Here is a 26,833-nt window from a genome sequence, read left to right as displayed (position 1 = left end):
AGGAACCATGAACTGGAATTAACTCCTACCTAAAGGAGTGCTGACCAACAGAACTTCCTGCGTGATGAAATAATCTATATCTGTGCTGTCCAGTGTGGTGGCCACTAGCTACATGTGGCTATCAAGCACTTGAAATGTGGCTAGGGAGTTGCAGGAACTGACTTTTATATTGTATTTAATGTTCCTTAATTTAACAGTTAGTAGCCACTGGTGACTAGTGACCTGTTAGAGCACAGGTCATGAGGTGTAGGAATCCCCCATTATGATGCAGGCTCCTCTCCAATTCGAGCTCTTGGCATTGCTTATGCACACTTGGCTGTGTTTTTGAGGAAAAGATGGGGTTATTTTGAGGACCTTTTTTTTATGCGTAACAATATTTGGAATATGTAGATCACTAGCAGAAATAAGTTCAATATAAATTTTGACCCACCTAAATCTAAAACTGTAAGATCTTAAACTCAGCACTAAGAAATAAAATTCACTGAGTTTAACCCACACACTTTTTGGTGGGGGAAATGAAGAGAGAACAAGCCCATATGTCCTTGATTCTACCTTTAAGAGTCTGAGCCTTTAGAAAATTATTATTGGCAAAAGGTTTATTTCTTTAATTCTAAAAACAAAGGACTATTTTCTTTTACAGATACAAATCTGTTATTTGATGCCTGCAAAGTTCAATGACACTTCAAACTCAGAGGGAGTTTTTTTTACAGAGCTAGACAAAAATTCAGTCACATGATATTTCCATTAAGCTAAGAATGGAATTCTGAGATTATAGTCTGGGAAAGGGGAACTGTGGTTTATAAAGTCATAAAAGCTTTGCAGTTAAACATAGAACTATTAAAATAATGAAAGCTGTTTCCATTACGGTTATTAAATTGAACAATTTAGAAGCTCTATAAAAGAAATCAGTAAAGGTACAGTTCTTAATTAACATCTCCTTAACTGGAAAATCCTCAAGGAGTGAGGATAGTACTTGGTAACAAATATTACCAGGAGTGCTATAGAAATGCCAAAAATGAAAGGGAGGATGGGCTCTCATAAGAAATATTTTCTTTTCCTAACATGGATTTTTGACTCCTTAATACACATACTTTTGCATTAAGTTTAATATACAAATTTCTGCCAAAGATTATGAAATTAGAAAGGCACTTCTTATGCTTGGAGTTAGGGAATCCTGAGGTTAATTTAAAATGTTAATTAATGCAAATTTGAACAAGCAAAATTACCAAAAGTTGTTTTGTTTATATTAAACAGATTTACAATGTCATGTTATATAGATTATTTTGATGTGAGTCTTTCACATCTCATTTAGCGCTTGTTTTGAGTCCATTTCTTGAATTCACTTTCATGATCATGCAACTGTTATGTTAGTTCTTTATTGTTAGTGTTAATCTTGTTGTTGGATATGAACACATGTTTAGCTAGTAGAACATTGCCAGCCCCGCCCCCCCCAAAACCCACCATTCTCCCAGCTGATATTCCTTCCCTGGAGAGAGAGCTGACATCACAGATTGGTTATGTCTGATTTTCAACTTTATGTAGGAATTGAACAGTATGTATTTTCTTGTGTCTGACTTCTTTTCCTCAACATTATGTTCCTTTCATTTATATCTCTTGTTTGATGTAAGAATAAATCATTCATTTCATTGTTTATGATATACTAGTAGGTAACTATACCAATATTTACCTGTTCTATAGTTAATTTTGGGTTTAATTTGGGGTTAATTTAATTGGGAACTACTACAAATATGTCTTTATGAACATCATTTACATGTGTTTTGTGTATATATTTACATGTTACTCGGAGCTATACCTAAAAATAGAATTAAGATTAAGTGTATATGTGTGTTCAATTTAGTAGATACTGCCAGACATTTTTCAAGGTGCTTTTACAGTGTAGGAGAGTTCCAGATTCTGTGTTCTCTGGGCTTGTTTTTTTCTCTTGGCATCAATAATGATGATTGTAATTTAACTTTTGGAGAAGGCTAACAGTAACTAGCTTTATTAGTTAGGACATAGACACCTCTGCAGTGATTAACAAATGTACCTACCTCCAATTTTCCATAGACCCACCTAGAAAACCCTTGGAGGAAGTTGCCTTTGACCCAGTTCACTTTTTGCCAATGCATTTGCATATTTGATTCTGCAGTGGAACTGTTGGATAAGGGAAAGAATGATGCACTGCTGAGAGCCTGAAGGCTTTTGGTGGAGTAAGGAATACTTGAGGAGTTGATAATACTAGAATTTGCCAAGTGTCCTCAGAGTGTATTTGGTGAAATTTTACAATAAAATCATTTGACCCAAATTGCCCTCAGTTCACCCAGTTGAATTCAACAAACTTTTTGTGTGTGTATGATGACTTCATTCTCAGTCTTGTGTGTTGTGGAAATATAAAAAGTATGAATGACAGTGACTAATGAAGACTCAAAAACACTATTGCAGTGAGCACATCTGTAAACCCAGTGATCTGGGAAATTTAGATAAGAGGGTTCTAAGTTTAGAGCCAGCCTCAACAACATACCAAGGCCCTAAGCAACTTAGCAAAGGCTTAGGGGTTGGTATCTTTGTTTTAAAGCACCTGAGGTTCAATCCCCAGTTTATTTTTAAGAAAAAATAAATAGACTCAAAAAGATGCTATACCTTAATACCTTATTAATAATCAGGGAAACATGAACGCATGATGTAATGTTGCAATGCCCATTTTCACCCAGTGGAATGGCAAAAATTGTCTGATGCTAAAATGTTGCAACCATTCTAGGAGAAAATTCAGTATAACTATTAATGTAGATATGCAGTGACCCATCATCTCACTTAAGCAGAAAAGAAGTACCCAAAAGTATCAAACATAATGATAATCGCCTGAAAATTTGCAGTAATGAAAATAAATCACAAAAACGGCTGGTATAGTCATACAGTAGATCAGAATGAGTGTTTCTAAAATGTAACCTCTATAAGGGAAGGAATTTTGGTTTTGCCCATTTTTGTATCTTCAATACTAGAATAAGGCTGGGTGTGATGGGGCATGCCTATTATCCTAGTAGCTCAGAAGGCTAAGGCAGGAGGATCATAAATTCAATACTAGGTTCAGCAACTTAGTGAAGCTGTGGGCTGTAAGCAACTTAGCAAAGCCATGTCTCAAAAAGGGTTGGGGAAGTTGCTTATTGGTTAAGCACCCTTGGGTTTAATCCCTAGTATAAAAAAAAAAAAAGCAGTAAATGCTCGGTAATTATTTCTTTTTTTATAATTTTTTATTTTATTTTTTGTAGTTGTAGATGGACAGAATGTCTTTATTTTATTTGTTTATTTTTATGTGGTGCTGAGGATCGATCTCAGTGCCTCACACATGCTAGGCAAGCAATCTGCCACTGAGCTACAGCCCCAGCCCAGTAATTATTTCTTAAATACACCTCTAAATACATGGCTAGATTCCCAAATCTATGTTGAGAGAACAAATCAAATTGTAGAAAATATCTACTGTGAAATATATGTATGCTTGTATATAAGTCCATGAAAACATTGCAGTGATACACATTAAAATGTGAATTATATAAATTTATTTTCCATAAATTTATCTGGAAAATATACACCAACATGATAATGATACTCTTTAGGGTAGTGTATGATTCACCTTTCCATTACTGTGACAAAATACCTGAGGTAAAGAACTTAGGAGGAAGAAAGGTTTATTTTGGCTTACAGTTTCAGATGTTTCAGTCCATGGTTACATGACTTCATTGCTCTTAGACCTATGATGGTGAAGTACGTCATGGCAAAAGAAACCTGCTTACCTCATCTTGGCCAAGAAGCAAAAAGAGAAAGGAAGGGGCTGGGGTCCCAACATCCCCTTCAAGGGCATGTTTCCTGTGACCTAACTTCCTTCCACAAAGTTCCACATCTTAAAGATTCCATTACTTCCCTGTCACACCTTTAACATGTAAGTCTTTGGAGAATACTTCAGAGCCAGATGATAATATTCCACTTCTAATTCCCAGAGGCTCATGCCCATCTTACTATACAAACCGCATTCAGTCCATTTCTAATAAGAGTACCCATAGTCTTAACAGTTGCATCGTTACTCAAAAGTCCAAGTCCAAAATACCCACTGAGACCCAAGGCAAACTCAGCGAGAGCCCCTGTAAAAATAAAAAAGAAAGTTATATACTTCTAAGAAACAATAGCACAGAGTAAACATTCCCACTCCAAAAGGGAAGAATTGGGATGTGGAAAAAAAGAATTAGACTAAAACTCAGCTGGGCAAACAGAATCCTATAGTTCTGTGTCCATTATCCCGGTCACCAGAGGTGTGTTGTGATCTCCAAAGGACTTGGATAGCCCCATCCCGGTGACCACAAGCCACATGACCTCTCTCAGGATAGCTCTGCTCACCTCCTGCAGCTTCCCTCAACACGCAGTCCACATTTCTGGCATATCTTGTCTTCTTGGGGTCTCCTGGCTTCACTCTCACAGCTCCATGCATCACTCTGTCAGCGGCTGCTTGCTGGAACTTCAACTCTGCTGCACACTCACTGCCTGACCTTCCAGGCATTCCTTTGAAATATCACTGGAAGCCTCTATGACCCCACAACTCTTCCATGCCTTCAAAACCAAGGTCTGTTGACAGTCCAAGCTACACCAGGACTTACAAACCGCGATTGTAGTGGCTTCTGAGTGTCTCAACGACTGAACACAGGGAAATGAATCCCAAGAAAACAACTCCTTAGATAGCTGTGTTCAAATAGAGTGGTGCCCCTGGGCCTCTTCTCAGACCAGATCCTTAAACTTTTAAACCTTTGAGCCTGCAATGGGTAGATTCCTGCCAATTCCTGAGATGTTCCCAGGTCATCTTTCCTGTGTCCTGGTGCAGGGAATCAAACCAGCAGCTTTGTACATGCAAGACAAGTGTTCTACCACTGACCTACATCCCTAGCCTGGCTTCTTTATAAGGGCACTAACCTATTTAGCAGCTGTACCTCTCTTGGTTGAACTTTACACACACTTTTTTTATGACCAAACTGCAAATTTTTCAGATCTTCAACTCTATTTTTTGCTCCCAATTCTTACCATAAATCTGGCCTAAAGCATCCAGTAGTACCTATGGTACTTCCTGAATGCTGTGATGCCTTGAAATTTCCTCCACCAGATAAATTAGCCAGTCACCTTTTAACTCAGCCTCCCACAGTCTCAGGGCATGGACAGAATGTGGACAGAATGGAACAAGAGTGGCCTGTAGACCAGTTTCCAATAGAAGCCTCATTTCATCTGAAACCTTGTCAGTACAGCCTTTACTGTCCACATTGCTATGTTAAGTTCTGCTTATAGCATTCTAGGCTTTCTCTATACAGCTTCTCCAAACTTTTTCAAACTCCTCCTACAAATCAATTCCAAAGTCTTATGAACCACTTCATTAGATGCAGTCACAGCAACGACCCTACTTCTTAGAACCAACTTCCTATGTTATCCTTTTTTCACTGCGACAAACTATCAGTGATAAAGGAGGAAAGATTTACTTGGGGTCAGTTTTAGAGGCTTCAGTTCATAGTCACATGGCACCGATGCTTTGGGGCCTATCGTGAGGCACAGTACAACATTGAAAAAGAAACCTGTTCACTTTATGGTGGCCCCGAAGTAAAATGAGGGAGGAAGGGGCAGGGGTCCCAATATCCCCTTCAAGAGCCATGACCTAACTTCATTCCACTAAGCCTAACCTATTAAAGGCTGTACCACCTCCCAATAGCACCACAGGCTGATGAATAAGGCCTTAACATGTGAGCCTTTAAGGGACACATCTATCCAAGCCAAAGCTAGACAAGGAGGGTTCCAGAATTTAGGGATAGTATTCAGAGAAGATTTATGATCTGTTTTAATGTTTTGAAATTTGGAAAAGGATAGTTTTGCATGTATTACTTGAGTAATTACAAGATAATTTTAAAATTGCACTTTACTATGAAAAAATAATTTCCTTGTTATCTGGCAGGTTGAAACTTACTAAGCCAGGAGGTCCTCCTTCTGAAACCCCACAGTCTCCACACAGATTTATAGAACATTGGCTCTTGCTAGACTTAATCTTTCCAAAGGGAATTTCTTGAATATGTGGAATAAATTAAAGGCAAAAAACTGTCCAGAGATTGATTTTGCTTATTTGTTTAGGAATAAACTTAAGAGCATACATTATTGTTTAGGAATAAAGCAGCTATTTATAATATTTCTTTGTTCTGATTTTGTATTGCAAAGGTACTTAAAAGGATTTATTAATTTATTTTGCTAAACACATTCATATGTCTTAACAATAAGGCTGTATAATACCTTAAATCGATAAGGGGTTAAACCAATGAGGTTAATAGGTATAGATAGTAAAGAATATAGAATGAGAAAAACAGACTAGGACTTTCATTCCATCAGTGTTTCCTCAACTGTGCAATGTAGGCATGTCAGCCTCTTCAGGCTGAGATGAGCTCTTCAGTGAGCTGAGTAGGTTTATGGTTCCCAAGTTATAACAACCACCCCAAGATTCTGTGCTCGGTGCTCTGTGAAAGCAATGCTATAATGTAGCAGTGGGCCTTTCAGGCCACTATTGTCCCATGGAAGTGACAAAGTAACCTCTTTGTCTCCCCCTTAGTAGTTCACTTTTTTTTTTTTTTTTTTGCAAGGGGGGGTTATTTCACAGCAAGTAATTTTATAAAATATACCTTGAAGGTAAGTAACATTTTGATGGTCAAAATCTTAAATGTTAAGCCCATGCAGAGCAGTTCCATGGTACAGTGTGGCCCATAGCATCTTGTAGGTAATGAACTGCCCTGTACTTAAGCCAGAGGAACTTGGTGAAGTGAAAATTGCTCTAACACAGAGTGTTTAGTATGTCCTAAGCACTGTGCTAGGTGTTTCACATACATTATTTAAATCACACAATTACTTGATGGGGTGGGTCCTACAATTATTGCTTTAGAGATATACCAACAAAGTCTCTGGGTAACTAAGTCCAGTGCCCAAGGAGATTGCACAACTGGGACTGAATCAGGACTGTCTGATTTGGACCAGTGCTACACAGGAACATTGGGGACCACATCCTATGATGTACTTGCATTTGTGTTGAGTTAGAGCTGTGCTGTCCTTTGAAGCTTTTTTCAGTTGGAATGGAGTAGCATCTCTCCCTACAGCAGCAGCAACAGCCATTTTTTTATGAAATCGTCTGCAAATCATGAATTTCTTTCTCCCATCCCTCCTCCCCTTCTCTCTAATGATTTAATTTGCTAGCAGGAGACATTCAGATATTCAGATTAAACTCCTTTTGAAGTTTTAAATGGAATTCTTATCTGGAAGGAAAAACATTTTCTTTGTTATAGTTTTCAAATGAAATGTTAATGGTCATCCATGAGGTCTAGTGCAATTTCCTTTTCATTCACATTTTTCTTCACTGAGTACAAATAGCTCATTTAGTGTTTATTGCTAACATTTGCCAAATAATTGTGAGTGAAATATTTGCTTTATGTAAGCTGAATTTTGAATGTTTCCTTCTTGGTTATTGAGCAATTACAAGTTACAGAGTTCTCTGGATTGATGTTGACAGCTCTTTTCCTCTCAAAAAAAGAAATCATTTGATCCATTTATATCATATGCTTTCTTAAACTTTTTCCTAAGTCAAAATAAAGAATATAGTTTTTTTAATAGAAAATTTTAAATTAGTTCTCAGAAAGCCCTAATAAATAACAACTGCTTCCTGCCTACAGCAGATTTGTTATGTTTTATTCTTAGAAACTGAGGTATGCACTAAATATTCATTAGTATTAAGAATGACAATATCATTCCCAAGACTTTTAGTTCTGAAATGCCACTGAATTAAAATGTAGGCTAAGTAGGCCTCACTTAGATTGAGTATAAATGAAATTTTATCTTTGAATAAGAAGAAAAAATGTTTTTTAAAAAACATAATAGTAACACTACAATTTTAAGAGTATACATTATTTTAACTGAATATGTTCTTTGTGCCCAGAATATAATCACTATAATGGCACAGTGAAAATTGTTTTCATGGAGCTTAAATGGGAGATAAAAATCTTTCATGTAATTAATGAGCTGTAAAGAAAAAATAAATGAATAAAAGCTGGAATGTGTGAAATAGAACAGAAGTATTGGGCATAGTTAGTGAAAAGAGAAAGAGAAAACTTGGAAAAAAAATGGGAGCTGACCCTTTAAAACAGGGTTGAATTGAGAAAACAAGAGAAGAAATCATTTTGGGGATAGTGGCTTCAAGTTGGTGGTGGCATCGGCCGAGCAGCAAGCATCTGAGTAAAGGCATTGAAGTAGGGATAAATACATCCACTCATCCAGGCAATGAGGAGACCTTTGCTCTCCACTCAGTGCTATGTGGACCCTTAGCAGACACTCCCTACCATTCACTCCTTACCTTCCCTCTGCTCAGTGGCCCATTCTCCCCTGCACAGCCAGTGGAACATCTCTTGCCCACCAAGGCTCTGTCTAAATCTCACTTTATCTTGAATCTTCACCTTACATGCTGGAGAACTAGTGATCATTTTCTTTCCCAGCAGCCATGGCACACTATGTGTCTGCCTAACCCAGAACACTTCCATCTATATTTCAGTGATTTGTTTTTCCTCTTCTAGGATTGAGACCTTGTAGTAGGAACCATGAGTCATCTTGACACTGGTGATGAGAATCAGAGCCGAGTCCCATTTCCCTGATGTGAAGATTGAACACCCAAGAAACACGGAGGCAAACGTAGAAAGCAAGTTTTAATTAAAGGATAGAACAGACTGTCGCAATGGGCAAAGGTGCAACTTACGTAGTCGAGAGGGAGAAATAAAGAATGTCCACGTGCTTCTGCCCTTTCAATGCTTTACTCACTCAAATCACTCAATACAATTTCACTCTATAGGTTCTTAATCAAGAAAATGACAGTCCTTAATGCTAGGCACTGCAATAGACAATCAACAGCAAACAATTCTAGATTAATTCTAAACACTGCAAACACTCTTAATAATGACATATATTCCCTCTGCATGCTAAGCTCAAGTGCCAGATCTAAAGTCTCAAGCCTTAGGCTCTAAGTCCAGCAGATGCACACTCACTCAGACCACAGTGATCAGGTCAGAGACCGAGGCAGGCTTCAGATGGAGCTGACAGCTTTCAGAATGGAGCTGACAGCCAGTTGAAGAAAGGGTCGTAGGAAGAAGTTGCATTTCTCTTCAGGGTCAAAATGTAGCTGTAGAGTTTGAGAGTACGATGAAGATGCAGAGGATCAGGCAAACAATGAGAAGAGTTGGGATGTTAGTCCAGGTCCTCATCAGGCTCTCTGGCATGAAGGCATCAGTGTCTGCTGGCTGAATGTCTGTTCATTTGCTCCATCATTTATATTAAATTTTGGGAGCTCTGCTCACCCTTTGGGTCCCTATCAGCTATTCAGGTTTCTTGGTGACGTCTTTCATTCTTAGAAAGGACATATGATCTGGTGATTTCTACCCTGATGTCATACTTCTGACTCTTATCAGGGTTAGACAAATGACATGTGACTTCACCCTGACTTTTACTAGGGTTGTGGAAAGTAACTTGCTTTTATCAGGCTATACCTGATTGACATATTGGAGGGCTCCATATCTTGCCTGGTGAGACTGCGTGTTTATTTTAAGATGGAGTTTTAAAATGGAGTGGCTTACACTAAGTCCTAAGGCCATCCTTACACAGAGATTGACTTCTCCGAAGAGACGGGGCCCCATAGCTGGGTGTCCGAGGAAGTGGGGGTCCTCTTCATGCCACAGAGCCTGATGAGGACCTGCCCCTTTTATACATGTTAGATGTCCTTTGTTCTCATTCACTCTCTTCCCCATTTATCTTGCCTACCTGACTAGTGACCAAAAGGGAGAGTGATCCTAGGGCAAGAAGGGAGAGCCCTGGGGGTATTCATTAACAACTCCTACAACTCCCTGAAGGGAGGCACAATTCCCTGGAAGCTGGTAACTTTAACAAGTGGTAGAGGAGGGAGAAGGAGTCTGGAGGTATTAGCATTTTATTTCCTTTCCTTTTGAACCAGTCCCCATTTTCCCCACTGACCTAATCATTTGTCACCTATACTGACCTTTGGCTCCCACCCCCAATTTTGGGATATATGTTTTAAGGAATATTGGGGGAGAATATTTACCTGTTTCCTACTAATATCAATACAGTCTATAGCTGTAGAAGTATTTTTTTTTCTATTATAGACTTAATGTCTCCAAAAGAGAGAAAGCAGAAGAATCTTTCTTTTAAAACCTTTAATAATATAGATAGGTAGATATAGACAAGAATATATATAAAAAAACAAGTGAGTTTATAACTTTAATTTTTAGATTTTTTATATTAATCTGGCAAAAAGTTGTTATTTAATTCTTTAAAGATTTAAAACAGCTTTCATGTTTAAATGTTTAAAAAATACATATGGTGGCTGTGGGTGGAACTCAGTGGTAGAGCGCTTGGCTAGCATATATAAAGCCCTGGGTTCAATTCCCATCACTGAAAAAAAAAAAAAAAAGGAAAAGAAACGAAATGAATATATGATTTTTTTGTTTATTAGTTTAGAAAAATATCCAAGATGTCTTAAAGCACAACTCCACTGTTTCACAACTGAGCTAAAAGGCTGTCTCAGCATTCTGTTAGGCCATTTACTACAAACCAGGTTAGAAGAAATGCAGTGGAAGTTCTATTCCAGGTCTTTTGTGTGTTAAATAATCAGGCACTTGAGTCCTCAGTGGGAGGCAGGTTTCCTTTAAACATTTATACTAAGTGAACCCTAATATCTAGCTTATGATTCCTTTGTTCCTGTTCCTGTTTCTGATCTCTTTGTGCCTCAAAGCTAGAGAAGTCAACTTTAAATTTTTTTTTTTTTTTTTTTTTTTTTTTAGAAGAGCATTGGCACATCTTAAGCCTGCTTTGCCCTGAGGTACCCCTCTGTTCTAATTTTTTCCAGCTTCTCTCTTCTGGAGCAGGGGGAAGGTTTCAAGTCAGGATAATCTGTCAGTGGACCAACTTCTGGAGAAAACCAAACCCTCCAAAATGGTTATAAGCTTGGCTATCTGAGGTGAAACCTACGGTGCATCTCTTTGAAGCTAGCACCTAAAACCTGTCCCAGAGTTTATCAGCAAGTATCTTTAATTTACCTTCTTGTACAGGTTATTTTTAAGGCTGTGTTTAGGCAGTAGAGCCTTTATTCATATTCAAGGTACAAACTCTAGGTGCTCCTGACCATGTCATTATATTATCTTGTGCATTTTTTGGATCTTTCTACTTCCTCTGACATTAACAAGGAAAAATACTACCAGCCATTAGCTTTCTGGCCCTGAGCTTAGTGTTCTGATTTTGCCCTGCTATTGCTTTATTAACAGTAGACCAAGTGAACCTCCAAATTTTATTCAGAGACTAAGAATAATAAAGGCTATAGCAAAGGCAAGTTTTGATTTGCCTGAAAAAACTCCAAGGAAGATAGCAGAGAGAAAAGACCCCTCTTCTGACTTATGGAATCTCCTGCTAGAGGACCCAAGCCAGAGACTAATTGGGGGGCAGATACATCATGCCTGGGAATCCACTGTGATGAAAATATACATAAAGTTATTTATGTTGTCTTTCAGAAAAGCATTTTTATCTCAAATGATTTTGTAACGTTCTCTCTGCTGAGACTATCTAACTTTTCAGTAAAGTCCCTTGAATTAACAATTTCATCTATTATTATTTTGGCATGTTCTGAACTATAAATTTTTTATTTACTGCTCTATAATTATGAAATACTATATCAGGAATCAACTTTCTTAAAGAGCCAAGTAATAAATATAGGCTTTGTACATCAAAAGACAAAATCAAAGATATTATGTAGATATTTGTACTATATTGGTATTTTAAGATGTAAAAAGGCCAGTTGGCTGTGATTTGCCAAACTGTCTTTATGGTCACCTGCTAATTCTTGCATGATAGCCCTTTCTACACACACAGGTACTTCTGTAGTTATTCATCCTGTACGGTTTTCTTGACATCAGAAATATAAATATGGTTTCTTTTTAGAAAGATCTCATAGTCTTGGAAGAAAGAAAAACACATAATGATGATTATTATGAGTGCTGATTATGGTGCATTGGGATGAATGCTTTCACTGATGTCCAGAGGTGGTGTGATGGAGGAGGGCATTGGGAAGGACTCCACACTCAAAATAACAGCGTGATGACCTTCAGAGGTCACTGTAGACCAGTGACTACAAGAGCTAATGTGCTAACTTTGAGGAAAACTAGAACTTAATTTTATAATTCTTAAAAATTTCAGAACTAAATAGATGTACACATTCAAGAATTTGACTTCTATTTCTTTTGAACACAAGTTATTAAGAAACAATCATCACCAGTTAAGTTAGATGTAAAACACAGAGATTTGGCTATGTTAAATAAGTGGTGAGTTTTAGTGAACTGAGATTCTTGAGCACTCTATTCCATTCCCACTTCAGTTACTATTGATAATTTTGAGCAAAATCTGGGGGCTCTACTTAATCATCTTAACATAATAAGGTTAAAAGAGTTGGTTTCTAAGATGCCTTCCAGTTCCAGTTCCTCTGTGACTGTAATTAGAATGCATACTGAAAGTGTGTTAGGCAACTTTCCATTGTTGAGACTAAATATCTGAAATAAACAATTTCAAAGGAGGCGAATTTTATTTTGGCTCATGGTTTCAGTCCATGGTCACTTGGTCCCATTGTTTCTGGACCTGTGGTGAGACAGAATGAGTTGAAAGAGACCATATGGTAGAACAAAGCTGCTCAATCATAGCAGCCAGGAGGCAGAAAGAAAGCTCGAGATGAAGGGGCAAGGAACAAAAATTATCCTTTGGGGACACACACACCCCCAACCCCATGACCTACTTCCTACAACTAGGCCCTATCTCCTTTTATATGCCAGCTTCCAATAGCCTGTTATTAATCCATTAGTGGGTTAATCCATGGATGAGGTCAGAGCCCTCATAATCCAGTCCTCTCCCAAAGGTCACACCTCTGAACACTACTACATTGCCACCAAACTCAACACACAAACTTTTGGAGGACATTTCAGACACAAACTTTTGGAGGATATTTCAGACCCAAACCATAAAAAATAGATGCTTTTTTTTTAAACTCGGTAAAAATCTAATTTGATTTGTCCAAATTTAAGTTCTTACTTATTTGAATTTCTGTCAGCCCCAAAGGCCCTGGACCTGTGACACTACATGATAGTGCACCCAAATGCAAAAAAAGAAAATAAGGACTTATACGCCCTAAAGTACTCTTTTGAGTCCCCAAATGCCTTATCACTGAAGAGGAAGTGTTGCACAAGCTCTGAAAGCAGACTGGCCACATCAATCGCCCTGCTCTGCCACATTTCTAACTATGTGGCAATTTCCTTAAGCTCTCTGGTTCTCAGTTTTTCAATTACAAAAAGCAACTAATATAGGGTCCATCCATGGAGTTAAGAGGATTAAGTATATTAATGATTATAAAGATCTTAGAATTGTTTGACAAAATAAGCACTCAGAGTATGTCAATAATGAAATTATTCTAAACTCTCCATTTGTAAAATTTGATATTAAATTAAAACCATGCTTAAAATTCCCATAGAGATGCAGATGAATAGGAGATATACTGGCATGAATCACACAGACCTATTAGTATTCCTGGTAGCTGGTCTGCAAGGATAGCTCACTAATGAATCCTGCCTCCTGGAATTCATGCCCTCTGTTTTCTTCTCCTTGAAAATGCACTGTCCCTGTATAACCAGGAGGATGCAGCAGAAATGACACATTAGGACTTGCAAGACTAGATTTAAGAATTCTTGCAGCTTTTGCTTGTCTTGGAAAATTGCTCTGGGGAAAAACCACTGCCATTTTAGCTTAGTTTCTCTGAGACCCTCATGCTCTGCAGAAGCCCACCCTAGCCCAGTTTCTTTCACCAGTCCCCACTCAGCAGGCTGTCCCAGTCCAGGTGCCCAGACCCAGTGACATCTGACAGGCACCCCTCCAAGTAAGGGCCACTCAGCTATGCTCAGTCAACCCTCAGAACCATGAGAGATGATAATTCACTGCTGTCTTGAGCCACCATATTTGAAGTAGTTTGTTATGCAACAGCAGAAAACCTAACACAGTGAACTTTCAATGTTATTTTCAGTATAGTTTCAACATGAAGAGTACTTATGGTGCCTTCTATATGTTGTTAAATTGTATATTGGGTAATTCGCAACATACAAATAAAATCAACTTTGAATAGCTTTTCTTTAGTCATCCTAAGTGAGTATAAATCTATTGGACTTGGGATGTATACATACAGAGCCTAGGAATTATACTTTGTGTAAAAATCTATTCTACCTTTGTTTTTTGTTACTCTAAGTATTTCTGTAAAATTATTCTTGGCAGTGACAAAGGGAGGGGTGTTAATGCTTTTGTTAATGCATTGTCATAGTCTAGGAAAATCTAAATCTTCGCCTGATGGGGTCACATCTCTATACCTAGGAATCTGATGAAAGCTAGAAGGCCTGCACCTGCTCTGCTCCTCACAACATGTTCGAACACGTGGAGGGATAGAATGTTGCAACCGGTGTTGGGGTTTCACTGAGGCACTGAAGCCCCTGTGTGAATTAAGTGCTCTGTTTTAGAGCACTACTGTTCCTCAAGTAGTGTTGCAGAGTGTACATATAGACTCTGTATATCTGTGTTTATTATATAAAAAATGAATTATTTGATTATTCTAATACTGGTTTATTTTATCAACTCCATAACTTTAAATTTTATATTACAAGGTTAATACTTCTGTCAAACCAATTATCTGAATTGAAATTTCACTGATTTAAAACTTCACAACTGATTAAGTGGGAAAGTGTGATGAAATACAGCGATGCCTCATTTCAAATAGCTGCTTAATTAGTCAGTGAGCTAGGGTAGATACGGCAGGGACCTAACAGCCTGGCTCTCCTGATGTGAAATATGCTCTGAGACATCCAGACATTGGATGAGTAATCCTTGGCTATTATAATAGTATGTGTGTTCTGAAGTGGATTTCTTCTTAGTTATAGTTCTGAATCCTGTTGGCTTTATTAAGGTATTTCTGGAGACACTGAGACTATTTGAACTAAATTAATTAAGGAAACAGTGCACCCTTGTGATAAAATTTGATCTTGAAAATGCATGGTTTTGAAGACCAATCTATGTTTTGAAGAAATATCAGAAGCTTTTGGGGGGCTGGGATTGTGGCTCAGGGGTAGAGTGCTCGTCTAGCACAGGAGGGACCCCGGTTCGATTCTCAGCACCACATAAAAGTAAAGGCATTGTGTTGTGTCCGTCTACAAAAAAAAAAGATTCTCATTCTCTCTCTCTCTCTCTCTCTCTCTCTCTCTCTCTCTCTCTCTCAAAAACAAAAAAAAAAAAAAAACTTTTGGGTTGAGATTTGGGGGAAGGGCTAATATCCCAGGAATTTTATCTCTTATTGTCATAATTATTGTGCCTTTTAATAATTTATGATCCTTTCTGTATTTCATATTTGAAGTAGGTGAAAAATCAGAAGTGTGATATAGAATTTTTCTTAAATATTTGTTAATTTGGTCTTCTTTAACCTATTCAAAAGATGTATGCTGACATAAACTATGCATTATTTATATTCTGTAAACATATACAACAAAATAAAATTCAAAAATGTTAAAGCATTGATTACTAAAAACCATTATGTATAGACTGTTCAGTCCAAGGTCTGCCATTTGGTTGCTTTGGGGAGAAAAAGCAGTCTCTTTGGCTTCTCTAGACTAATTCAAACTGTGTAAAAGAATTTCTGTAAAAGAATTCCACGGGGCTGGGGATGTGGCTCAAGCGGTAGCGCGCTCACCTGCCATGCATGCGGCCCAGGTTCGATCCTCAGCACCACATACAAACAAAGATGTTGTGTCCGCCGAAAACTAAAAAAAAAAAATATATTAAAAAATTCATTCTCATTCTCTCTCTCTCTCTCTCTCTTTAAAAAAAAAAAAAAAGAATTCCATGTCATCCTTTCTCTCCTGTCATCAATATGAATTCTATCATTGTAAAGTTAGAATATGTAACTAAATGTGGAATACCATTCTGGGTTTGTGTAAAATAAGAGTAAACACTTTAAGATCATCAACCACAATGACTTTTAATATAATCAGTGGCAGTTAATATTTATTGACGGACTTCATTGTCTTCATGGCTATATATTAGATAATATGCTATAAAATTAAGAAATACTTGCTCCCTGAGAACCTATGATTCTCAGTGAATCATATAAAATATATAGATAATAGTTAAGAACCCTAGTTCTTATATTTTAGAGCAATATATTTTTTTATTTTTGGGGGGAGGGGGGCACCAGAGATTGAACTCAGGGGAACTCAGCCACTGAGCCACATCCCCAACTCTATTTTGTATTTTATTTAGAAACAGGATCTCACTAAGTTGCTCATCGCCTTGCTTTTTCTGAGGCTGGCTTTGAACTTGCAATCCTCCTACCTCAGCCTTCCAAGCTGGCGGGATTACAGGCATAGCCATAGCGCCTAGCTTAGAGCAATAATTCTTAATCACAATGTCATATTAGAAATACTTGGAGAGATTTTTAAAAAGCAACAGTATTGTGGTCCTAGTCTAGACCCACTAAATCAGGATCTTTAGGGAAGGATCCAAGTACGTGAATTAAATCACAGAGATAGAAGACAGATACTGGTAAAAGGTAAATTTTATAAATTATGTTTTTCAATAAATTATATATTTCATTTCTCTAGTTCAACCATTATATTTAACATATAAATTTTCACTTTAACTATTTGAGATTTCTATTTTGACAAATAAAATATTAGATTGATATAAATCATATAGAAACATAAACAGGAAATGTTTTAATATTAAATTTTAATTTCATTCTTTGCCCCCATAAACAAAAGAAATTTATGTCTTTAATTCTTGAAAAAACATTTCAGTCTTAGCCAAGAAAGAATTTTACTTTTTATTAGAAAATTGGATCATCCTTACAGCAAGCACATTTAAATAATTCATAGCTAAACACTTTATCTGTTTACTAGCATGTTCTTATATAACTGGGAAATGCTGTAAATATTTAAATCTCCTAAATGATGTTCTGTAGTGGAAATAGCGGCAGACCTTAGCTGGATGCTGACAGTGGAGATGTTAGCATCCCAGCATCTCCACTCCTTTGGACCACAGTTTTGAAAACAAGCAGATTACAGGAAAAGTAGTGGTACAGTTAACAAGAAAAATGCTTCCTTATTCAGTGAGGACAGAAATAGTGATGTGGTATTATAAAAATAAGGAAGTATTTCTAATATCTAATATCCAATTTAATGCTCTTTTTTATTTAAAACCACCAGAGGTCCCTAAATCCTGTATGATTGATGCTGGCATTTTATATACACATCAGACTTCTGCAACATCAGACTTCTGCAACATTTTTATTTCCATGACAGTGTTGTAATAACCAAATTTCTAACATAAGAGAGCTAAAACGCTTTTTTCTTTAGAACCAGCTTTTTAAAACAATTACCCTTAATCTCATTGGGACACACAAAAAAATACCAGCATCTGAGGATATAAGAGGGGTGGAAAGGCCTGGAAAATGAGTTACATAAAAGGATCATGAAGTAGAATGCCTTTTGGAGTGAAAACACAGGCTACTTTGTGAGTTAAGAACAAACAACACCATTTCTTACCACCTTAGGTCTAAATTCTATCTTGTCTAATCAGTATTTATCTGTTAGTATCATAATTAAACATTTTTTATAAGAGTGCAATAATGGAAGGGTATTTTGGGTGATTTTGATAGTGTATGAATAATATAATTTTTGTCACTGTTGGAGTATGTATTACAAATCATATAATTACTTTGAATATAAATAAACATAAGTGTTTGTATTTCTGCTCCTGACTAATGCAGGGATTCATGCATTGAATGCCTGTTCCACGCAAGCAGAAAAATGTATTCCTTACCTATAAGACTTTCCAGTCTCTTTGGGGAAAATATTTAATAAAAATTATAATTCAGTTAGTATATTTAACTTTTTTCCCTTTCATTTACTAGTTTTATTTATTTTTTTAAAAAAGATGAATGTGTACTTGTGTAATTATATCTCTTAAACCTTAATAATTTGAGGTTACAAAGGGACAAAAAGATGTTTGCCAGTGACAGCCAGTGATTTTTTGTAGTAGCAGCTCCTAATCTACCATTGGTATCCATTTGTACTTGTTCTCTTCAGTGTCTTGTGAACAAAATAAAGACAATTCCAATATTATTTCAGAGTATAATTTTCTAATTAGATTATTATATTTTCTCTTTTAAATTAGGTCTATTAAGAGATAAAATTAATCTAGGTGAGAAATTTAAATTAAGTGTATATGCTTCATTTTATTCATTTAGAAATATTAACAGTTGCTTTCCCCCCCCCCCCCCAAGTACTGGATTGAACCCAAGGGCACTCTTCCACTGAGCTACATACCCAGCCCTTTTTTATTTTTCATTTTGAGACAGGTCTCACTAAGTTGCACAGGTTGGCTTCTAACTTGTGAGCGAGATTCCTGCCTTAGCCTCCCCAGTAGCTGGGATTACAGGTGTATGGCACCATGCTCAGCCAAGTTGCTTTTCAATCGTAATTTATATTTTGATCACTAGATGGCACTAAGCACATATATCTTAGAAAAAAATAACAGTAAACATTTGTTTTCTGAGTACACAAGTATTAAAGTCTATAAATATGTTTGTCATTACACACTATAATTTTTTATTTTTAATTTTTTGGTAGATGGACACAGTGGCTTTATTTTGTTTAATTATTTTTATGTGGTGCTGAGGGTCAAACCCAGTGCCTCACACATGCTAGGCAGGCACTCTACTACTGAGCCACAGCCACAGCCCTCCCACTATAAATCTTTTGTTATTCAACCTATAAAATTCCTTTTGCTACCAAATCTGTTTTTCTGAGTCAAATAATTTCACGTATGACTCTCTTAGGTATAATAAATTCTTTGATTTTATTATGATTGATAATCACCCACTCATCAAACTGTTCTCAGCCATTTCATTTTAACATATTCTTCTTAAGTTGGCCTTTTCTTAATGCCTTTTGTTTTTTGCTTAAAAGCAAAATATATTTTAACTTTTGTAAGGGCCATTGCAGGGTTTCCGGAAAATTAGGAGAGCCTAGAGAATTGCTCACAAATGTACCTGTAGGACAGAATACAGGAGGGCACAAACTGGTTTTGTTCTTAGACTTCTGATATTTGAATATTATTCTCATATTGTTATATTTGCCTGTTTGTTAAGGTGGGTTTTTAGGGGGAGGGTGGGAGTTCTGGTTATAATATTCTTTCAATGTATTATTTTCTTAATCAAGATGTTTTAGGCTACAAATAGTTGGTGTATTAAATTGAGTGGTTTCACATGACCAGAAACCATCCCCAGAGGTTGAGTGGTACTTCCAGTGGTAGTTGGTTCAGTGGCTTAATTTGAGACCCACAATATCAACAGAGCCCAGGTTGCCATTCGTATTTCTACTCTGTCATCCCTGGTATGGTGGACTTGTGCTTTGTGTTGAAAATAGCTGTTGCAGTTCTAGGTAGAACTTAAAATTGTAGCAAAAATCCAGTCCTAGAAGAGGAAGATTCACCCGTGTATTGGTGATGTATATTACTCCAGGGGCCACCCAAAAGTGTTCTGCTCTGATTGGCCATGCTTGGGTCCCCTTTACCTTCTCAAACAATTTGCTGGTGGGTGGAGGGAGTTACCATTATGAGTGTAGACTGATAGAGACCCAGATCCTCCCTGGGCACACACATAGCCCCGAGAGGAGGAGGAAACCTCAAACAAACCTGAGCACTCTCTAGCAAAGAAGAGGGGGAATATACTTGGGTAGGCAGGCCACAAATTATTTACTATCTCTGCTTTTTTCTTTTTGCTTATTTATTTCACTTAGAGACTCTTCTGTCCTGACATTCTTGTAATATAACCTTCTTTTCCATTATTTCAAGTGTACCACACTGTTAAGGTTGCAGGTGTAGTTCATGTGTACTTATTACAGTGTGTCATTCAGTACAAGCACATTCACCCATTGTTTTATCACTTCCTGTGTCCTTTTCCTAGCAGTTAAAGAAAGTAAGGACTTGGATTCTCTTTCTCTGCTTATTAGTACTATCATGCTCAAAGAACAGTGTTTCTAAAATACCATGTGAATCTAGAAGCATCTCAGCCAAATCTGAACTTATCTGCTGTATGCACAGCTTTTGAGGCACTGCGTCAAGTACTAGGGATGGTCTAACCACGACACCTAGAGATATTGCCTCCATCTGTCCACTTTAGAGCCTAGCCTAAAACTGTAGACTTATGAGAGACCCAGCAGGGCAGAGGCAGCGGTCCCAGTTCAGTGACTCAAATCTTTCAGTATTCTCCATCAGCTCTAGGACTTCTGGCTTTCTCTGGCTTATTTGGTCCAGTTTTTTTTTTTTTTTCCTTTTGACATCACAGTGCCTCTCAGAGGCTGTAAATTGGCTCTCATGTGTGGTAAGTGTTCCATTAGAAAAATTAAACAAAACAAAAACAAACCTACTGTGCCTCTGAAAAAGAATATTTATTAATCAATTGGTGTCCAAATACCAATTGGAAATGTTGATGATATTGTATTCACTGTTTCAACAGTTTATTCTCATCTAATATTCAACCAATATGATCAACTGACATTATCAACCATCTTTTTTTTTTTTTGGTACCAGGGATTGAACCCAGGGGTGCTTAATCAGTGAGTCATATCCCCAGCCCTGTTTATTTTTATTTTGAAACAGGGTCTCTCACTAACTTGTTTAGGAACTCACTAAGTTGCTGAGGCTGGTTTTCAACCATCATTTTTTAAAGTAAAGAACAAAAAAACACTTTTAGAAAGTAGTTAGTATTGGCATTATTGCTAGAGTGTTTGAATCTAGTTTTTATTCTTCTAATTTTATAGTTTTGAAAGAGTTTAGTTAGAGAATATGCTTAGTCAAAATATTTTTAAAAAGAAATCTTGGTGTTTTTATTTTTCAGAAAACTCTGGACTATATTTTCCAGAAATAAAGAGAGATCCAGGCAAATATTTACACAGTTGTCCTGAATCTGTAAGAAAATGGCTTCGACAGCTAAAGAATGCTGGGAAAATTCTTTTGTTAATTACCAGTTCTCACAGTGATTACTGTAGACTTCTCTGCGAATATATCCTTGGGTAAGTAAGTAATGAGTCATTCCACTTTCATTGTCTTATAAAATTGATAGCAAACCAGACCAGTGTCTTTTTAAAAGAGTTGGACTATACCTATATTATTATATTAAATATTAAATAGTGCTGAGTGACAAGTATAATTTTTTTCTCATAACATACCTCAATATTTGTTGATAGCAACCTACCCCTGATACATTTTAGCAAAGTAATATTAACTGGGGCCAGTATGTTTTTAGCTAACATATGATCTGGGCTTTAGAGTTTGGGGAAGGTCCTTTGGTCTTCCCTGCATTTCATTTCTCAACTTTGGATGATTACTGAGAGACTCTGAGTTGTAGAATACACTCCTGACATTTTCCTGGAGTACAGCCCCTCTGTCTCCATTTCAGTATGGAGCCATATACCATTCACCACTGCCAGGGATGGAAGTGATACCCGTGAAAATCAAGGCAGTATAAATGCAATAGACTTTAAAATAAAACAGATGCGGGTTCAAGCCCTGCTTTGCAACTGACTGTGTGACCTGGGGCAGGATTTTGTAACCACTTTTAAGTCATAATTTTGTCATTTTAAAAATGGGACAATAATACCTCCTAGGTGTGAGGGGATGTTTAAATAGCATACTACAGGATAATTATTAGGCAGAGTAGTTGGTAAAGTTTCAATAATTGTTAATACTTAACTTATTGTTATTCTTGTAAGAAAAATAAAACAAAAAGGAAATATCCCAGAGCTTGATTCTACAGTGGCCTGTTAGATTTCCCCTAAAGTCTCCTCAAATTTCAGCCCATAGAATTGCTGTGTGTGGAGCAAGTTTTAGCCTCCAAGCTGACTCCACCAACATTTTTTAGTCTCAGAATTTCCGTGTTCAGTGTATTCTGTGGTGTACTTATCTGCAAGTAGATCTGCTTTCTGAAATATATGCAGGCTGAGATCCTTTAATTGAATTGAGGCTGAAGTCCTGGAGGCCTTGTAAGGTGCCTCCAGGGGAGACATTTGCTGCTCTGGTAGCGGGACTTGCTTCAGAATAAACAGTCAGGACTTATAACTCCTTTTTCACTAGCACAGACAACCCAAATTTTTCTTCTCATCTTTATTTCTATTTATCACAGTTTGGGGTTGTAAAAATATTCTGGAATATTGGGGAAATATTGTTTCTCCAGTGTCAGGGAGAAGGACTTTTTTCCTTTGCCATTCCAAATAATCCTTAATATGATACTAAATACATATTTAAAGTCACTAATTGTTGCCTTCTAAGAATTGCTATATTATAAGCCTACACTGATTTTCAAAATAAAATATCTTCTTAATGGTTTGAGTACTCTGAGAAATGTCACTGGATTTGCTATAATGCTAGTTTCTTTAAGACCCATATAACAAACAAAATTATTTCAGTCCCCAAATTTTAAAATGTCTCTCCCAGTTTCTAGCTCTTAGAAACTATTGAATTTACCGTGTAATATTACCACCAGGAGAAAGCCAGCTCTGTGCCTAGAGTCAATGTGCTGCTGCTTTTTTGAGTAGGGGATGTACCAGGGATTGAACCCAGGGGTGCTTTACCACTGAGTCACATCTCTAGCTCTTTTTATTTTTTATTTTGAGATAGGGTATAAGTTGCTTAGTGCCTCTCTAAATTGCTGAGGCTGGCTTCAGACTTGTAATCCTCCTGCCTCAGCCTCCTGGGCCACTGGGATTACAGGCATAAAAGTTGACCAAAAGATAAGAAATGATGCAGTGATAAATAGATGGGCTGAGGTTAAGTTCTGCTTTCTATGCACCTTTTCTAATTTCTTAAAATAAGTTAATGAAAACTTTGCTTTGTAGGAATGATTTTGAAGACCTTTTCGACATTGTGATTACGAATGCATTGAAGCCTGGTTTCTTCTCCCATTCACCAAGTCAGAGGCCTTTCCGCACACTCAGTAAGTTATGTTTTGTTCCTTTCCTGTTCTGTATACCTGCTGACTAACAACCACATGCAGATTACTGTGTCAGATGTAATACCACATCTTCTTTCCCCTCTTGGGGGAGAGAGAAGGTAATAAACCTGTGTTTGTATTTAAATTTACCACTTAACTCATTTGTTTACATGTTATTGTCTCCTTGATTTTAAAAATGATGGTCAAGGGTTTCACCTTAATTTTTAGGGCCCGTTAAACATCTCAATAAATATTGGAAAGAATTAATTATAATAAGTCAGAATGGATTATTTTTTAGAACAAAAGTGCTTGCAGAATCCCTGAGGATCATAAAAACACAGTATTCTCTCTGGGGAAAGGACAGGATATTCAAGGAAGAGTAGTTAAAATTGTCATACTTGTAGCCAGGCACAGTGATGTATGCCTGAAATCCCAGGGACTCCAGGAGGCTGAGACAGGAGGATCGCAAGTTCAAGGCCAGCCTCAGTAACTTAGGCCCTAAGCGATTTAGTGAGAACTTGTCTCAAGATAAAAAATAAAAAGCCTGGGGATATGGTTCAGTGGTTAAGCACCCCTGGGTTCAATCCCCATGCCCCCCACCACCACAAAAAACAATTGTCATACATGTAAAGAGGCTGATAAAGGAGGTTGAATGAAAAGAACAAACAAAATTTGCAGTTAAAAAGGAATGAAAACAGCAGAGTGAGAAACTCATGATAGGTGCTCTCCAAACACTTCTTGAATAAGTATGTAAGTGAATAAAAGCAGAACCTGATCAGGGATAGAGGAGTTATAGGCTTGGGAGAGTGAAAGACAGGAAGCTTATTTGTTATGTCTGGTGTCTTTTGTATATGTCAGTTAAACCCAGTATTATATTAACATTTGAGGCTCATTCAGAAATTCTCTTAGGAGGGCTGGAGTTGTAGCTCAGTGATAGAGTGCTTGCCTGGCATGTGTGTGGCACTAGGTTTGCTCCTCAGCACCACATACAAATAAATAAAAGAAAGGTAGTGTGTCCATCTACTAAATGTGTGTGTGTGTGTGTGTGTGTGTGTGTGAGAGAGAGAGAGAGAGAGAGATTCTCTTAGGAGATATCTAAAGAAGCCCAGGAATGCTTGGAAGTTGAAACACAGTAAATGGTTATAAATACATATAAATGTATATAAAATCCTTAACAAATAAATTTTTAGACCTGTGTAGAGATCTGTTTAAAATCATATAAAAATGAAGATATATGTATAAAATACGCAAAATACATAAAAGCATAAATGTTTAACTTTTGTTCATATACTTGGCATTATATAAACAACCTAGGCTGTGTTGGAGTGATCTGTAATATACATTTCTCTTTACTTTCCCCTGGCTACGTACTATACTATTTTGAAACGAAATTTAAAATCCCCCAAAGAAGTATTCACATGAGTCACATACACCCAGTGTTGTTATTTAACAAACCAATACAAGAGTATTTACTTAGAACTGCTACTCTGCTATTCCAAAGCCTGTTCAGTGCCACTGGATTGACAGTAGCTCAGTACTCTCTCAGTAGTGGCTCATGAACAGTAAAAGCCAAGTTAGGTTTAGTGTAGCAAGTGTCAAGTATGAGGGACCCTCAGTGAACCACATGGGTGTGGAAGCACATAACACCTCAGCAAGTGTGAGGGATAACTACAGACTCTGGTTAGTGTTGTGAAGGTAAAAACTACCTGATGGGTTTAATGGTTGACCAGTGAAGGCATGTCCAAAAAGATGAGGTAAGGTGATGTTCAAGGTGGGTCCTGAGAGGCAAGTAATAAGAAGAGCAGAGGAAGGGGGTTCCTGGCAGTGGAACAAACAAATGCACAGGCCTACTAGGAGAATAGTTTTGTTGTATTTCAGTGACAAAGAGGCAGCATGTCATTCTGGCACACAGTTATGGGAAGGGAGATGATGAAGTTAAGGAGGCAGGCAGCCTCAGAGGCTGTGGAAGCAATCTGTAGCTACTCAGTTGTTTGAGGCAGGAGAGTGATAAGATGTCACTTTGGCTGCTGGATGGAGAATCTGTTGGTTGCCAGGAAAGATGGAGAGAAAGAGGAAGACCAAGCAATTACAGTGTCCCAGGTGAGATTTTGGTGGTTTAGCTTGGGACAGCAAAATTTATTTTTTTTTTAATTTGAATTCCACTTTCTTTAAATGTAATTTGTATCTTATTAATTTACTGACAAGTAAAATTTGCATAGTTACCATGGGCAGCATGATGTTTTGACATATGTATGTATTGTGAAATGGCTAAATCAAGCTATTTAACAATATACATTAGCCCACACACTTACCATTTTTGTGTGTGATAAGAACACTTAAAATCTATTCTCTTAGTAATTTTCAAATATAGAATACATTGTTATTAACTAATGATGTACCATAACTATCTTGAACTTTTCCCTGCCATCCAACTAAAATTTTGTGTCTTTTGACCACATTTCTGCAGCCCTACCACTTCCCTGCCTCTAGTGACCACTGTTCTTGCTATTTATGTAAATTCAGCTTTTTTATATTCCATGTGTGAGATTATGTAGTATTTGTCTTTCTGTGTTTGGCTTATTCCACTTAACAAGATGTCCTACCAGTTTATTTGTGTTTTCACACAAAAAAACAAGATTTCTTTTTATTTTTTAAAGCCAAATAGTATTTCATTATGTATACAGTTGATCCTCTGCATGTTCAGATATAACCAGTTGCAGATCAAAAATATTCAAAAACATTTCATCTGTACAGACAATGCAGATTTTTGTCATTGCCTAAAAAATACAGGATAACAACTATTCACATAGCATTTACATTTATTAGATGTTATAAATAAACCAGAGGTGATTTTAAATATATGGGAAGATGTGCATAGGTTATATGCAAATACGCAATTTTTATAGAAGGAACTTCTGTGGGTGGTCCTGGGACCAGTCCTCCATTAAACTGAGGGATGACTGTGTGTACCACATCTTCTTTATTCTTTAGTCCTCTTGAGAGACATTTAGGTTGACTTTATGTCTTGACTATTATAAATAATGCTGTAATGAACATAGGAATGCAGATAGCTCTTCAGTATGCTAATTTCATATCCAATGGATGTATACTCAGTATTGGGGCTGCTGGATTATACAGTAGTTCTGTAACTATTTATTTATTTTAAATTTTATTTTGATGGTGCTAGGGGTTGAACCCAGAGCTTCGCATATGTAGGCATATATTCTACCACTGAGCTCTCCCCCCAGCCCAATTTTTAATTTTTGGAGATACCTTTACACTATTTTCCATAATGACTGTACTAATTTTATTTCACCCAACATCTAACAATATGCAAGTTTTCCATTTTTTCCACATTCTGGCTAATGTGTGTTATTTTTCATCTTTTTTTTTTTAAATAAGTCATTCTAACAGAAAGGAGGTGATATCTCATTGTGTTTTAATTTGTATTTCGAATGTTTAGTGATGTTGAACATTTTTTGATATTATACATGTCCATTTTATCTTCTTCAGAGAAATGTCTATTTGAATTCTTTGCCCATTTTTATTTTGTTATTTGTTTTCTATTGAACTGTTTTACTTCTTATATATTTTGGATATAATCCATTATCTGATATGTGGCTTTACAAATATATTTTCCCATTCCCTACATTGTCTTTTCACTCTATCATC

The 26,833-nt window shown here is 36.9% G+C and overlaps 1 protein-coding gene across 3 annotated transcripts in view; it reads left to right on the top strand.

The window, feature by feature from the left end:
- Nt5dc1 (5'-nucleotidase domain containing 1) overlaps nucleotides 1–26,833 on the top strand; it is a 125,513-nt gene that overhangs the window by 79,025 nt on the left and 19,655 nt on the right. For all 3 annotated transcript variants that reach the window (XR_011707711.1, XM_071613102.1, XM_071613101.1), the window contains exons 7-8: nucleotides 21,071–21,245; nucleotides 23,067–23,164. Coding sequence is in view for 2 of the 3 variants with exons in the window: in XM_071613102.1 (XP_071469203.1) it covers nucleotides 21,071–21,245; nucleotides 23,067–23,164 (273 nt within the window). In the remaining variant the exon portion in view is untranslated. The remainder of the gene's footprint in view (nucleotides 1–21,070; nucleotides 21,246–23,066; nucleotides 23,165–26,833) is intronic.

The sequence above is a fragment of the Marmota flaviventris genome, chromosome 6 (assembly GCF_047511675.1).
Source record: "Marmota flaviventris isolate mMarFla1 chromosome 6, mMarFla1.hap1, whole genome shotgun sequence".
NCBI lineage: Eukaryota > Metazoa > Chordata > Mammalia > Rodentia > Sciuridae > Marmota > Marmota flaviventris.
The sequence above is the reverse complement of the archived record's forward strand: the minus strand, read 5'-3'. Positions and strand labels throughout refer to the sequence as shown.